The sequence below is a fragment of the Ranitomeya imitator genome, chromosome 3 (genome assembly GCF_032444005.1).
Source record: "Ranitomeya imitator isolate aRanImi1 chromosome 3, aRanImi1.pri, whole genome shotgun sequence".
In the NCBI taxonomy this organism is placed as follows: Eukaryota; Metazoa; Chordata; class Amphibia; order Anura; family Dendrobatidae; genus Ranitomeya; species Ranitomeya imitator.
The window spans coordinates 112,280,395-112,296,984 of NC_091284.1; the positions used below are offsets into that span (position 1 = coordinate 112,280,395).

At 43.4% G+C, this 16,590-nt stretch overlaps 1 protein-coding gene across 2 annotated transcripts in view; it reads right to left on the minus strand.

Annotated features, from left to right (window-relative positions):
- SGSM2 (small G protein signaling modulator 2) overlaps positions 1-16,590 on the minus strand; it is a 464,929-nt gene that overhangs the window by 170,121 nt on the left and 278,218 nt on the right. For both annotated transcript variants that reach the window (XM_069761288.1, XM_069761289.1), the window contains exon 3: positions 12,802-12,964. In XM_069761288.1, the coding sequence (XP_069617389.1) occupies positions 12,802-12,964 (163 nt within the window). The remainder of the gene's footprint in view (positions 1-12,801; positions 12,965-16,590) is intronic.

The window sequence follows — 16,590 nt, forward strand, 5'->3', positions numbered from 1 at the left end:
TTAAAAAGTTAAATGGGTTAGCAGCAGAATTAAAATCTAATGCTGAAGTAGACATATCTTTCTTTTCCGGTTGGTTGGGTGGGCTTAAAGGATTCCTTCAACAAGCTTGTCTGGTACTGATTGCCCTTCTTGTAGTTGGATCGATAATCCTCTGTTGTGTTATTCCCCTGTATAAAAAGGTTATTACTGAGCCAACTCCGACTGGCACCTTCCTCAACCAAGAAGTAGACCCACTAGAGTATAATGGCACTGATCCAGGGGAGATCCCCAAGTACGCCCCCTCAAGATGTTAGACAAAACCCCTTACTCTCAGGTGCTAAGAGATTTAGTTTAGGGACAGCGGGAGAACTCCATGTGAAGCTAGTGAAGGGTTCAGCTGCCTGGAGGCCTCTCACAAGCGAGCTTCTGAGGTGTCTGGATGAAGAAATCCACCTCCCCTTTCCCCATCACATGGACAGTCTCAAAGGAACTTTCTTTTTAGGGAAAAACTTAGTGTTTAGGGGGGATTGTCAAGGTAAAAATATATGTCTTTATACTCTTTTGTACTTTTATATATTCTTATGCTGTGAAACAATAAGTTTTTCCCCTTCGCTTGCTAATGCAAATTTAACTGTATTTAAGATGGCTGCCAGTATTCACCTTTGCCCCACTTTCAGGCTGAAGAAACAAGTTTCACATACCAGAAGGACAAGTATCATTTCTCTGGAAATGATACTTAAAGCGATGTGGACAAGATGTGGACAAAGGAAGATTCATCAGATGATGTCAGAGCCAATCAGAAGGACTGAATACTAGATACATTGCTTAACCCCCGCCTAACCCCGCCCTCTGCACACAACCCCCGCCTAACCCTGCCCTCTGCACACCTTCCCCCAATGGACCATGTAATATTGTGTTTTAGGAAATAAAGTTCAGTTGTTGCTGTGAGGTTACCACTACGTGTGGAAGCATAAGCAGACTCTGAGTTTGAACCAGATTTTGTCTGACTCATTCTTCACTAGGAAAAAAAAAAAAATCTCTATAAATCTTCAGCAGAGTGAGTGTGAGCGAGCTGAGTGTGACCAGAGCGTAAGTGTGGACGGCGGTAAGTGTGACTTGTGATTCAGTGACTTTGGAGTCAGGGAGTTTTCAGGGGAGGAATTACTGAATTGCTGTCTGATTTTTATTAATACTTTGTATTTATTTATATTTTTTTTTATTGAACTGTTCTGTCTGGTGCAATCCCCATTAGGAAATGTGCTCCACTCTTGTTAATGCCATCCAGTGCACATCTTGCCACATGTATGCAGTCCTTGAGCAGCCGATCGAGGGTGCATACTGCTGTGCGAGATGTGAGCACGTTGTGCATTTGGAAACCCAGATTCTGACTCTAAATGTGCAGCTGGCAACACTGAGATCCATAGACAACATGGAGAGGAGTCTTCTGCTCACGGAGCAGACGCTCAATGGGACAGATGAGGGGGGGGATGGTGGGATGGAGCTGCAGGACAATGAAGTAGCAAGCTGGGTGACAGTTAGGAAGCGGGGTAGAGGGAAGAGTGCCAGGGAGGCTAGTCCTGATCTGGAACACCCCAATAAGTTTGCTAAGTTGGCAGATGAGGGGGGTGCCAGTACAGGGGTAGCACTGCTGCAGCCAGGCATGTCCTCTGAAAGCCGGAGGAGTGACTGCTCCAGTAAGGAGGGAAATAGGAGAGCAGGGCAGGCCAGACAGGTGCTGGTAGTGGGCGACTCAATTATTAGGGGAACAGATAGGGCAATCTGTCACAAAGACAGGGATCGTTGAACGGTGTGCTGCCTACCTGGCGCTCGAGTCCGACACATCGCTGATCGGGTGGACAGATTATTGGGAGGGGCTGGTGAGGACCCAGCGGTCATGGTGCACATTGGCACTAATGACAAAGTTAGAGGTAGGTGGAAGGTCCTTAAAGATGATTTCAGGGAATTAGGCTGCAAGCTGAAAGCAAGGACCTCCAACGTGGTATTTTCCGAAATACTGCCGGTACCACGTGCCACGCCAGAGAGGCAACGGGAGATTAGGGAAGTTAATAAGTGGCTCAAGAATTGGTGTAGGAAAGAGGGGTTTGGGTTCCTGCAGAACTGGGCCGACTTCTCAGTTGGCTACAGGCTCTACGCTAGGGACGGGCTGCACCTCAATGGGGAGGGTGCAGCTGTGCTGGGGGAGAGAATGGCTAGAAGGTTGGAGGAGTGTTTAAACTAGGAATTGGGGGGGAGGGTATTCATTTTATAGGAGGGGAAGATAGTGCAGACAGAGTCCTGGGCACAAATAAGGAAGTTGGGGGTGGCGGTGGCATGGGGGGTGGGGTCAGAACAGTTAATAATTTAAGAAATAGAAGTACAGAGAGGAACATAAAGTGCATGTATACTAATGCCAGAAGCCTCGCCAACAAAATGGACGAATCAGAACTAATGTTGTTGGAGCATAATTATGACATGGTGGGGATATCTGAAACGTGGCTGGATGAGAGCCATGACTGGGCTGTTAACTTGCAGGGCTATAGCCTGTTCAGAAATGACCGTACAGATAAGCGAGGGGGAGGGGTGTGTCTATATGTAAAATCATCCTTAAAACCCATCCTGCGCGATAATATAGGTGAATTTAATGAAAATGTAGAATCCCTGTGGGTGGAGATAAGGGGAGGGGGAAAAAATAATAAATTACTGATAGGGGTTTGTTATAAATCTCCAAAAATAATGGAAGCAATGGAGAATATCCTCGTAAAGCAAATAGATGAAGCTGCGACTCAAGGAGAAGTCATTATTATGGGGGACTTCAACTACCCTGAAATAGATTGGGGAACAGAAACCTGCAGTTCCAGCAAAGGTAATCGGTTTTTGACAATTATGAGAGACAATTACCTTTCACAACTGGTTCAGGACCCAACAAGAAGGGGGGCACTGCTAGACCTAATATTAACCAACAGGCCAGACCGCATATCAAATATAAGGGTTGGGGGTTACTTGGGAAATAGCGATCACAAAATAATAAGTTTTCATGTATCCTTTAAAAAGATGTGTAGTAGAGGGGTTACAAGGACACTAAACTTCAGGAGGGCAAATTTCCAACGGATGAGAGGGGATCTTGGTGCAATTAACTGGGACGATATCCTGAGACACAAAAATACACAGAGAAAATGGGAGACGTTTATTAGCATCCTGGATAGGACCTGTGCACAGTATATACCGTATGGGAATAAACATATTAGAAATAGGATGAAACCAATATGGCTAAATAGAGCTGTAAGGGGCGCAATAAGGGACAAAAAGAAAGCATTTAGAGAATTAAAGGAAGTAGGTAGTGAGGAGGCATTAAATAAATACAGAAAATTAAATAAATTCTGTAAAAAGCAAATCAAGGCAGCAAAGATTGAGACAGAGAGACTCATTGCCAGAGAGAGTAAAAATAATCCTAAAATATTCTTTAACTACATAAATAGTAAGAAACTAAAAAATGATAGTGTTGGCCCCCTTAAAAATAGTCTGGGTGAGATGGTGGATGAGGATGAGGAAAAAGCCAATATGCTAAATGACTTTTTTTCATCAGTATTTACACAAGAAAATCCCATGGCAGACAAAATGTCTAGTGATAAAAATTCCCAATTAAATGTCACCTGCTTAACCCAGCAGGAAGTGCGGCGGCGTCTAAAAATCACTAAAATTTACAAATCTCCGGGCCCGGATGGGATACACCCTCGAGTACTGCAGGAACTAAGTACAGTCATTGATAGACCATTATTTTTAATCTTTAAAGACTCCATAATAACAGGGTCTGTGCCACAGGACTGGCGTATAGCAAATGTGGTGCCAATATTCAAAAAGGGAACAAAAACTGAACTCGGAAACTATAGGCCAGTAAGCTTAACCTCTACTGTGGGTAAAATCCTGGAGGGCATTCTAAGGGACGCTATACTGGAGTATCTGAAGAGGAATAACCTCATGACCCAGTATCAGCACGGGTTTACTAGGGACCGTTCATGTCAGACTAATTTGATCAGTTTCTATGAAGAGGTAAGTTCCGGATTGGACCAAGGGAACCCAGTGGATGTAGTGTATATGGACTTTTCAAAAGCTTTTGATACGGTGCCACACAAAAGGTTGATACATAAAATGAGAATAATGGGGATAGGGGAAAATATGTGCAAGTGGGTTGAGAGCTGGCTCAGGGATAGGAAACAAAGGGTGGTTATTAATGGAGCACACTCGGACTGGGTAGCGGTTAGCAGTGGGGTACCACAGGGGTCAGTATTGGGCCCTCTTCTTTTTAACATATTTATTAATGACCTTGTAGGGGGCATTCAGAGTAGAATTTCAATATTTGCAGATGACACTAAACTCTGCAGGGTAATCAATACAGAGGAGGACAATTTTATATTACAGGATGATTTATGTAAACTAGAAGCTTGGGCTGATAAATGGCAAATGAGCTTTAATGGGGATAAATGTAAGGTCATGCACTTGGGTAGAAGTAATAAGATGTATAATTATGTGCTTAATTCTAAAACTCTGGGCAAAACCGTCAATGAAAAAGACCTGGGTGTATGGGTGGATGACAAACTTAAATTCAGTGGCCAGTGTCAGGCAGCTGCTACAAAGGCAAATAAAATAATGGGATGCATTAAAAGAGGCATAGATGCTCATGAGGAGAATATAATTTTACCTCTATACAAGTCACTAGTTCGACCACACTTAGAATACTGTGCACAGTTCTGGTCTCCGGTGTATAAGAAAGACATAGCTGAACTGGAGCGGGTGCAGAGAAGAGCGACCAAGGTTATTAGAGGACTGGGGGGTCTGCAATACCAAGATAGGTTATTACACTTGGGGCTATTTAGTTTGGAAAAACGAAGACTAAGGGGTGATCTTATTTTAATGTATAAATATATGAGGGGACAGTACAAAAACCTTTCTGATGATCTTTTTAATCATAGACCTGAAACAGGGACAAGGGGGCATCCTCTGCGGTTGGAGGAAAAAAGGTTTAAGCATAATAACAGACGCGGATTCTTTACTGTAAGAGCAGTGAGACTATGGAACTCTCTGCCGTGTGATGTTGTAATGAGTGATTCATTACTTAAATTTAAGAGGGGACTGGATACCTTTCTGGAAAAGTATAATGTTACAGGGTATATACACTAGATTCCTTGATAGGGCGTTGATCCAGGGAACTAGTCTGATTGCCGTATGTGGAGTCGGGAAGGAATTTTTTTCCCCAATGTGGAGCTTACTCTTTGCACATGGGTTTTTTTTGCCTTCCTCTGGATCAACATGTTAGGGCATGTTAGGTTAGGCTATGGGTTGAACTAGATGGACATATAGTCTTCCTTCAACCTTAATAACTATGTAACTATGTAACTCCGGTACCACTGCTTTAAATCTGATTTGGAATGACTGGTGGATGAAGGGTATTGTCGTGACGACCCCGACAGTACTAGAACACAGGTGAAGACCACCCCTCTGCACGCTGATCTGTCACATAACGTCCCAGAAGGGAGAAGGAGTGCTTTGGCAGCTGCAACTTCCGCACAATGAATAGTTGTGAATAGATGATTAAAAACTGCACTATAGATGTTAGCTTTTATAGTTTACTAGATGGTGGCCCGATTCTAACGCATCAGGTATTCTAGAATATGCATGTCCACGTAGTATACTGCACAGCCCACATAGTATATTGCCCAGAGACGTAGTATATTGCCCAGCCACGTAGTATATTGTACAGCCCACGTAGTATAATGCCCTGCTACGTAGTATCTTGCCCAGCCACATTGTACATTGCCCAGTCATGTAGTATATTGCTCAGTTATGCAGTATATTGCCCAGCCACGTTGTACATTGCCCAGTCACGTAGTATATTGCCCAGTTACGTAGTATATTCCACAGCGACGTAGTATATTGCCCAGTCACGTAGTATATTGCCCAGTCACGTAGTATATTGCACAGCGACGTAGTATATTGCCCAGTCACGTAGTATATTGCCCAGTCACGTAGTATATTGCACAGTCACGTAGTATATTGCCCAGCCACATAGTATATTGCCCAGCCACGTAGTATATTGCCCAGTCACGTAGTATATTGCCCAGCTACGTAGTATATTGCACAGCGACGTAGTATATTGCCCAGTCACGTAGTATATTGCACAGTCACGTAGTATATTGCCCAGCCACGTAGTATATTGCCCAGTCACGTAGTATATTGCCCAGCTACGTAGTATATTGCACAGCGACGTAGTATATTGCCCAGTCACGTAGTATATTGCCCAGTCACGTAGTATATTGTACAGCCCACATAGTATATTGCCCACTCACGTAGTTTATTGCCCAGCTACGTAGTATATTGCCCAGCCACGTTGTACATTGCCCAGTCACGTAGTATATTGCCCAGTTACATAGTATATTGCCCAGCCACGTTGTACATTGCCCAGTCACGTAGTATATTGCCCAGTTACGTAGTATATTGCCAAGACACGTAGTATATTGCCCAGCTACGTAGTATATTGCCCAGCCACGTTGTACATTGCCCAGTCACGTAGTATATTGCTCAGCTATGTAGTATATTGCCCAGCCTCGTTGTACATTGCCCAGTCACGTAGTATATTGCCCAGTTACGTAGTATATTGCCCAGCCACGTAGTACATTGCCCAGCCACGTAGTATATTGCCCAGTCACGTAGTATATTGCCCAGCTACGTAGTATATTGCACAGCGACGTAGTATATTGCCCAGTCACATAATATATTGCCTAGCCACGTAGTATATTGCCCAGCCACGTAGTATACTGCCCAGCCACGTAGTATACTGCCCAGCCACGTAGTATATTGCCCAGTAACATAGTATATTGCCCAGCCACGTAGTATATTGCCCAGCCACGTAGAATATTGCCCAACCACGTAGTATATTGCCCAGCCACGTAGTATATTGCCCAGCCACGTAGTATATTGCCCAGTCACGTAGTATATAGCCCAGTCACGTAGTATACAGCACAGAGCCACGTAGTATATTGCCCAGCGACGTAGTATATTGCCCAGCGACGTAGTATACAGCACAGAGCCACGTAGTATATAGCACAGCCCACATAGTATATTGCCCAGCCACGTAGTATATTGCCCAGTCACGTAATATATTGCCCAGCGACGTAGTATACAGCACAGAGCTACGTAGTATACAGCACAGAGCCACGTATTATATTGCCCAGCCACGTAGTATATTGCCCAGTCACGTAGTATATTGCCCAGCCACGTAGTATATTGCCCAGTTACGTAGTATACAGCACTGCCACGTAGTATACTGCCCAGTCACGTAGTATATTGCCCAGTCACGTAGTATACAGCACAGAGCCATGTAGTATACAGCACAGAGCCACGTATTATATTTCCCAGCCACGTAGTATATTGCCCAGTTACGTAGTATATTGCCCAATCACGTAGTATATAACACTGCACACAAAGTATATAACAGTGGCCACGTAATATATAGCACAGCCCACGCAGTATATAGCACAGCCCACGGAGTATATCACACAGCCCACATAGTATATAACACTGCCTATGTAGTATATAGCAGCCACGCGGTATCTAACACAGCCCATGTAGTATACAGCAGTGTGGGCACTGTTATGAAAGGTAATTCAGTACCACAATGGACATAGAGGTCAGTGCACATACAGTGACCTGGCAATAACCCAAAAAACAAGAACGAGCTCTGAGACGTGGGAACTCTGTTGACCGCAATCCCTAATCCTCTCCAACACACTAAAGGCAGCTGTGGATTGCGCCTAACGCTCCCTATGCAACTAGGCACGGCCTGAGAAACTAGCTAGCCTGAAGATAGAAAATAAGCCTACCTTGCCTCAGAGAAATACCCCAAAGGAAAAGGCAGCCCCCACATATAGTGACTGTGAGTTAAGATGAAAAGACAAACGTAGAGATGAAATAGATTTAGCAAAGTGAGGCCCAACTTTCTGAACAGAGTGAGGATAGGAAAGGTAACTTTGCGGTCAACACAAAACCCTACAAAAACCACGCAAAGGGGGCAAAAAGACCCTCCGTACCGAACTAACGGCACGGAGGTACACCCTCTGCGTCCCAGAGCTTCCAGCAAGCAGAAAAAAACAAATTGACAAGCTGGACAGAAAAAAACAGCAAACAAATAGCAAAGAGTAACTTAGCTATGCAGAGCAGCAGGCCACAGGAACGATCCAGGAGGAAACAGGTCCAATACTAGAACACTGACTGGAGGCCAGGATCAAAGCACTAGGTGGAGTTAAATAGAGCAGCACCTAACGACTTCACCACATCACCTGAGGAAGGAAACTCAGAAGCCGCTGTACCACTTTCCTCCACCAACAGAAGCTCACAGAGAGAACCAGCCGAAGTACCACTTGTGACCACAGGAGGGAGCTCTGCCACAGAATTCACAACAGGGCACCATATCCCTGTTAAAAAAATAATTAAAATAAAAAATAGTTATATACTCACCCCCTGGGATCCACCGAAGCTCCGGCGATATGCGTGCGGCTGCCGCCATCTTCCGTTCCCAGGATGCATTGCGAAATTACCCAGATCACTTAGCGGTCTCGCGAGACCGCTAAGTCTTCTGGGTAATTTCACAATGCATTGCCGGGAACGGAAGATGGCAGCAGGCGCGAGCGGATCGTCGGACAACGGAGGGTGAGTATAGCAGATTTTTTTTCTTCTTATTATTTTTAACATTACATTTTTTTTACTATTGATGCCGCATAGGCAGCATTAATAATAAAAAGTTGGGGACACACAGGGTTAATAGCAGCGGTAACAGAGTGCGTTACCTACGGCATAACGCGGTCCGTTACCGCCGGCATTAACCCTGTGTGAGGGCTGACTGGAGGGGAGTATGGAGCGGGGGCGCCGACTGCGGGGAGGAAGGAGCGGCCACGTTGCCCCCGGACTGCGCCCGTCGCTGATTGGTCGTGGCAATGGTCGTGGGCATTTTGCCATGACCAATCAGTGACTTGGATTCCATGACAGACAGAGGCCGCGACCAATGAATATCCGTGACAGACAGAAGGACAGACAGAAAGACGGAAGTGACCCTTAGACAATTATATAGTAGATAATGTTATTTTGATATAAATACATTTTGTATCCCCAGAGAGCCCCTATAAACTGTCAACAATCGGCTACATGCAAGTTGATACAGATGATACACTCTATGAGCACAAAAAGATCATTAATACACGTAGTGACTGTACACCTCCTTTGTAGAGCAATATCTTTAGGGTTTTTTTTAAGTCCAACTAAACACACTGTGATGTAATGTAATTACTCAAAGTATGAAATACTCCATTAGGTGACAACTTTTTAGAATTCAAATGACCTCTGTTATGTTTGCTAATGACAGGTGTTATGAAGGCAATCCAGAAACACAGTGTGCTTAGCGATCAGAGCGCACACAGTGATCTGACAAATACCCAAAAATACAAGAACGAGCTCTGAGACGTGGAAACTCTGTAGACTGCACACCTGATCCTATCCTAAACACAACTAAAAGCGGCTGTGGATTGCGCCTAACAACTACCTAGGCAACTCGGCACAGCCTAAGAAACTAGCTAGCCTGAAGATAGAAAAATAGGCCTGACTTGCCCCAGAGAAATTCCCCAAAGGCAAAGGCAGCCCCCCACATATAATGACTGTGAGTAAGATGAAAAGACAAAACGTAGGGATGAAATAGATTCAGCAAAGTGGGGCCCGATATTCTAGGACAGAGCGAGGACAGTAAAGCGAACTTTGCAGTCTACAAAAAACCCTAAAGCAAAACCACGCAAAGGGGGCAAAAAAAACCCACCGTGCCGAACTAACGGCACGGCGGTACACCCTTTGCGTCTCAGAGCTTCCAGCAAAACAAAAGACAAGCTGGACAGAAAAAAAGCAACAAAAAAGCAAAAAGCACTTAGCTATACAGAGCAGCAGGTCACAGGAACAATCAGGAGAAGCTCAGATCCAACACTGAAACATTGACAAGGAGCAAGGATAGCAGCATCAGGCGGAGTTAAGTAATGAAGCAGTTAACGAGCTCACCAGAACACCTGAGGGAGGAAGCTCAGAAGCTGCAGTACCACTTGTGACCACAGGAGTGAATTCAGCCACAGAATTCACAACAGACCTCTCCTCCAGGAGGAAGTAAGCTGGCTATCCAGTGCCACTATTAGAGGTAGATACAGCATACAAGTCAATGTCTGACCCTTTAAAGATATTTGCCATATGACTAAAGGTACCTTCACACTAAACGATAGTTAACGGTAGTGTTCGTGACGCCACCTGTGGTACTCGGTCAGAGTGACCGACGCTGCTTAGGGGTCCGCTGGGGTGATGGAATGGCAGCTAGATGGTATACCTTCCCACAGGTGAAGTATATCCCCAGAGCTTCCAAAAAGTGTAGATGGTGATGGTGGATGGTGCAAGGCGCGGTGAATAACGAGGACACAATGGGTGCAGTCTCTTTACCTTGACTGAAGGCTTCAGCATCCACAGTCCAGAGTGCCGGATGACAGGGTAGGCAGGGTCCGGCCGGTCTGATGGCAATTCCAGAGTCACCTTATCCAGGTGGAAATCAGTAACCTTCCCCTTGCACACAGTAACGTAGTAGGTCCCTACTTGCATTAGCTACCATAAGGTCCTCACTCTTGTTACTTCTCTCTCTCTGTCCCCCAGATGGATAGGACAAACCCGTATGACGGTGGTGGCCTGAGGCTATTTTATAGGGACCCTAGTGTCGCCCCTCTTCCGCATTGCCACCTTGTCTGCTTAGGTGTTTAGGTCGGACAGCCAACTTGGAATCGACTGCCCTGCCGGTCTCTGAAGTAAAGCGTAGAGTCTATTACTCCCTTGGTGTTCCGGCCACCGGATCTGCGCTTCAGATGGAGGCAGCCTGCTTCTAGCTGGTCTCCCACTGATGTTTCACTCCTGTTGCTATGACTTCTGTGCTCACTCACTATGACACACTTCCTTTCGTGTCCTTTCTTAGGAGGCTGCGACTTGGGTTGCAGGCGCAGCTCCGTGTCCTTCTTTCCCATTACCTGGGCCGAGCCCAGTCTGCTTCTCTCCTCTCCTTCTCCTTCCGACTCCTGACTCTGACTCCCTAACTTCCTAACCAACTCACCAGTTTTACCCTTTGTGAGGAGTGGCCTAGTACATAGAACCCTTAGCTCCCCCTGGTGGACTGGCGTGTGAAGTGTGTGTGTGGCTGTGATACCTGGCAGGGTGAACTCCTTCGGTGCCATCAGACGTAACATCGCTCCCCCTAGTGGAAGAACGACATTACTGCAACGACCAGGACTCTGGGGCACTGCACATGTAGCTTGTAAGTCTCCCTAGGCAAGTTGGTGGTTTCCACAAGGAAAAATAGTAATCACTAGACCTACTTCTTATAAACTTTGTAATCAACTTTTTGCTATGACAATTTTGCATGATAAACATGTCTATAATAAGTAGTTGACAAAAGAATTATAATAAAATGTTTTATATAATATAAAATATCTCGAAAAATCAATTTGACATACAAATACCATATTTCATATCAACATGAACAAACTAGACCGATAGTCTTCCCATAGGCTTTCTCCTTTCGACAACACTAGTCCGTGTGAGATCTCAATGACTAATTAGCGGAACTAACATACTGCTAACTTGAAATGAGCAGAAATTTTTTCTCAGTAACACAAAAGGGAAGAGAACTAGATGGCGTGGAGCACGGTCACACCTCGTGAGTCGCTCTCATTAAAGCTGGCTGAGATCCTGTGTTGGTGTCACAGTCATTTACTCATTGGTGTCATGAAGTTGGAAATAGCAGTTTTGCCAAATCACTTATGACTGTACCCAGGGACATAACACCACTGCACTTACAAAACAGGTTTGAGTTTGAAATGCTTGGAAATATTCATGGATGATTTCCATGAAAGGTCCTAGAAAGCGATGCCAGCATAGATAATTATATGTCAACTGTACACCACATTGAGCTTTAGCAATATTCTACATTGGTCAAAGTGAAAAAGAACGACCAAACTACACAAATAGCCGTGCGGTCCGTGGCTGCTACATTTGTATATATATATTGACTAGGAGCGGCACGTTGGCTCAGTGGTTAGCATTGTTACTTTGCAGCGCTGGGTTCAAATCTAACCAAGGACCAAACCTGTACAGAGTTTGTATGTCCTCCCCATGTTTTTGGAGGTTTCCTTGCACAGTAATAGGGATTCATGGTTGTAACAGTTAATGGCGACAAAGTCTCTTAAGCGCTGCCTGGTGGAACATGTTGGCACAGTAGAAATGAATAATGGAGACAACTGCACCATCCCAACTCATCTGGCATCAACTATCCCAGGACCAGATGGATGTGTTGTATAGATACTTTACAATATATGCTCTGAGCTTTCCTTATGGATAGGTTATGTAAAACTTGCTAACTATATTTCGCCTCAACTTACGGTAAATGTTTTTGTTATGGCCATCAAACTGTAACTCGCTCAAGCTTCTCAACTTTCTGATGGTCATATAAACTCATACCAAATACTTTTTTTCCTATTTTGTCATCCTAAATGCTAAATTTTCAGTTGATTTCTTTGCCAAAATATCTTGTACATTGCAGTGATGGCATTTTGGGTCTATCAGGGGGAGGGTTTCATAAAACAAGACCTCAGGGGAGTGCTGTTCCATGATTTGAGGTATGAATCCAAAACATCAACAATTTCATTTACCACTGTAAAAGTAGAGCGTCTGCTTCTACTTGTATTATAGTTAATAACAGAGTTTTCTCACCTTCCTTCAACCTGCTGCTGTAAGTCTTGCACTTTCTTGCAGATATCTGCAGCAGTGGCACACGTCTTGGCAACCTTCATGAATAAAGCTGCAACTTTATCACTCCTCAAGAATCCAGCCGCCCTTCTCTTCAGGAGATGCAGGAGACATGCTTCTACCACACCTGATAAGCAAGAAAATTTTGGATTGGTCACGCAGTTTTCTTTGTCAGTGAAATTAACTTAAAAGTGGTAGTCGGGTAACAACAAGTTATCACCTATCCAACTTTTCTTTCATGCTGCAGTGGCAAAGTTGCTTTTACTTGCAGCAAAAGAGAGCACACAGTTCTAACCAGCACATGAATCTGGCCTGAACTGTCAATCCTCAGGAGCACACTGCTCCCCAGCAAGAAGGAAGTCATGAGGCAGGGGAGAAGTGCGCTCCTGAAGGGTGACAATGATAAAACCCCTTCAACTGTGTATATATATATATATATATATATATATATATATATATATATATATATATACATACAGGGGAACTCTGAATATAAGATTATTTTTTTTCTTCTGGATACCGTATCCAAAAAAATACGGAAAACAACTTTTTTTTACGGACATTGCAACAGGACACATTTAACAATAAAGATTATAAATAATATACAGTACGTAACATAGTTAGTAAGGCCGAAAAAAGACATTTGTCCATCCAGTTCAGCCTATATTCCATCATAATAAATCCCCAGATCTACGTCCTTCTACAGAACCTAATAATTGTATGATACAATATTGTTCTGCTCCAGGAAGACATCCAGGCCTCTCTTGAACCCCTCGACTGAGTTCGCCATCACCATGTCTATAACAATACAATGAAAATAACTAATTTCTTGTATTGAGCTGTGCAATGATTAGATACGATGATAATAAGTGCCATCAGCCTAAAAAAAAAATCATGGATGTATCAATTTTTTTTCTTGGACACTGGAAAATGTCAAATTTGATGGCCTCTCCAAGAATTTATAGCTGGTATCCCAGGAACACAATTATTTTTACTTACTTTTGTGATACATTTTGTCTGCTCTAACGTCATGTACATCCAAAATATCTAGAAGCCCCTATTCCGCAGATGGAAGCCAAAAGAGGGTCCTTGGGCTCTGCCAAGTTGCTTCGTGTAAGTATACCTTTTTCTTATTTGCTGTATAAGAAATCACAGTCTGCTGTGGAGAACTATAAAAATCCTATACTGTGTCGTATACGTTTTATAAGAATGGGCCTTCCGGGAAACATATGCTAAGTATTCAGCTGGACTATCGGATAATAGTCCTGACATACTGTAAATGTCTGGTGAATGGTTCAGACATGATATGAACTGAACTGTAGAAGATGTATTATAAAATGAATGAGCAAAGAATGTTGGAACTAAAATTATATGATATAAAGGCATTAGGAGTAGAAATTAGAGTTGAGCAAAAAGGGTCAGAAGACAGTGGCCCAGTGGCCATGGCAGTAGTCCGTGGCTGCTGAACCAGAGCCCAGTGAACCTTCTTCTCCTTGCATCACTGCTGATTAGCAAGTAAACATCATGAATGCATCAAGCTGCAACGATTATGTCAAGGCGGGTCAACTAATCAGAAGAGATGCAGGGTTCTGGTTTGGCGGCCATAGACCATTGATGTGGCTGCTAGACCAGGGTCCTTCAAAACTGTTTGCTCAACTTTAGTAGAAATTAACTTTACTATTAAAGGGTTATTACATATCAATATCTCAAGCCTGAGATGGGAATAACTCTGGTGAGGCACCGACCACTCAACTCCCAATCAATTCTATGGCAGTTATGAGAACAGCGTAGCTCAGTCGCCCTCAGCTGCTTCCATCGCTTCACCTACAGTGGTCAAAGTTTGAATGGTGACATTACCACCTCAACCATGAGAGGTTGAATATCTGAGAGGAGGTAGTATCACTTTAAAAGTTTTTTGGAAAAAAAAATGTAAGTGTTCCTTATTAATTTCCAAACAAGGAAGAATTTATTTTCTAAGCAAATTGATGACAAATTCATTTCAATAAACCATTGCTTGGCTGCCTTTTTAATCAGCAAGTTTAAGATATACCGATGTCATATTATACTTTCTGGCACATAAATTGTATTTATTTATCTGTATTGATTGTAGCGTACTGCGGTTGTGATTTAATACTCAACAGGATCTTTATTGCATTAATATTTCAACACTGGACATAAACTACATTACTTCTCTGCTAATGCCAAATGCTTTCTCATTAAACCGTGCTAACGTTAATGCAACCCTCATCAACCTGTTTTTGGCAATTTGAGGGATTGTATTTATCTTTGAGGTCTAAATACATAACCCAAAAAGTAAAAACATGAACCCCCAAAGTGCAGCATAAGCACTCTAATATTACATTTCCAAAGGAATCTTCAGTGAATTTTCAAAATGTTCCCAAAATACTGCAAATATTTACAATATTGTAATTTTCAGTATTTTAGTTTTCAGATTAAAGAGCGATGCCGTCATCAAAGCATTGGTGCAAAAGGATTTAGTCAAAGTGTGGGCTAATAAACCACAACATCTAAATACTGGAGCAATACAGCACTGCATAAGCAAGGCCTAGATAATGTATTGTGTTCTTTTCTCTTTGTCTTCCAGGATACACATTGCATACTGATGACATCATAGGGATTGATACGCAATGCCAGCCCTACTGTTGGGACCTGCAGCTGCCATATAGCCTGTTATGATAGAGTAGCAACTTACTTGGGAAGCTAGGTAACACACTGAACACTGCAACTGACCCTGCTGATTCCTCTACAGACTAGAGATCCTGACCCCATAGTCACTAGGTTCCTGTGTGAGCTGACACAGTGCTACCCACAGACTAGACAATGGCAACTTGGACCTATGTTACATGAAAGACCGTCGAGCACTTAATGTTCCTCCTAAAGAAGCAGAGGGCAGAGTAGAGTGCAAATTACCTCCAGAAAGGAAAGTGTGCTGAAACAGAAAAAAATATCCCAGAGTGAGTAAAGCAAAGCATAAAATACAAAATAAATGATTAAGTACATACTGTTAGAGAATATTTTGCCTACGTCTTAAAAAGAAACAGAAGATAAGTGCAGGGTAAAGACCATAAACCGCATAGAGTTAAACACTAGCTGGGCTTTCACTGACTGTCTTAAACTACACAGTATGACTGGACATCCAAATGAGACTATCACTAGCAGGAGGAAAGTATATAAAGCTACACCCGAAAGGCGATAGGGAATATGAGTAAATTAAAATATCTGTTATCCTAAAAAGACTGAAGCAAGGATAACAGAGACTAAACACCCAGAGAAGAAGGTATATCTGCTGCGGCTCGGCGGACAGAGAAACCGATCACAAAGCACAGGCTCGAGGGATCGAACCCAGATGCATGAATGACATAGCTCTATGCAAGAGAGGCCTGAATATTAGGCTGATGCCCCAAAAGGTGTGAAAGCACTGAACTGACTTCATGGTGATGTGACTTCTTATGACACGTGTCTTGCAGCAGATGTTTAGGACACCAGCAAGGTAGAAGTGTATGTGATAATGAGTAGAGTAATAGAGTAAAATGACATTACAGTGGTGGTGACATCAGAATAGGCACATTGACATTGGCTGACATGTCGTTATGGTGACTTGCAAGCAGGGGTAGTCTACCCTAAAGTGGTGGAGTGTCCTCTTTAAAGAATGAGGAATGTAACATAATTGCTTTGATAGTATCTAAGCACTTAATTGGTAACACATTGTTTGCTGAGCTCTTTTTGGTACAC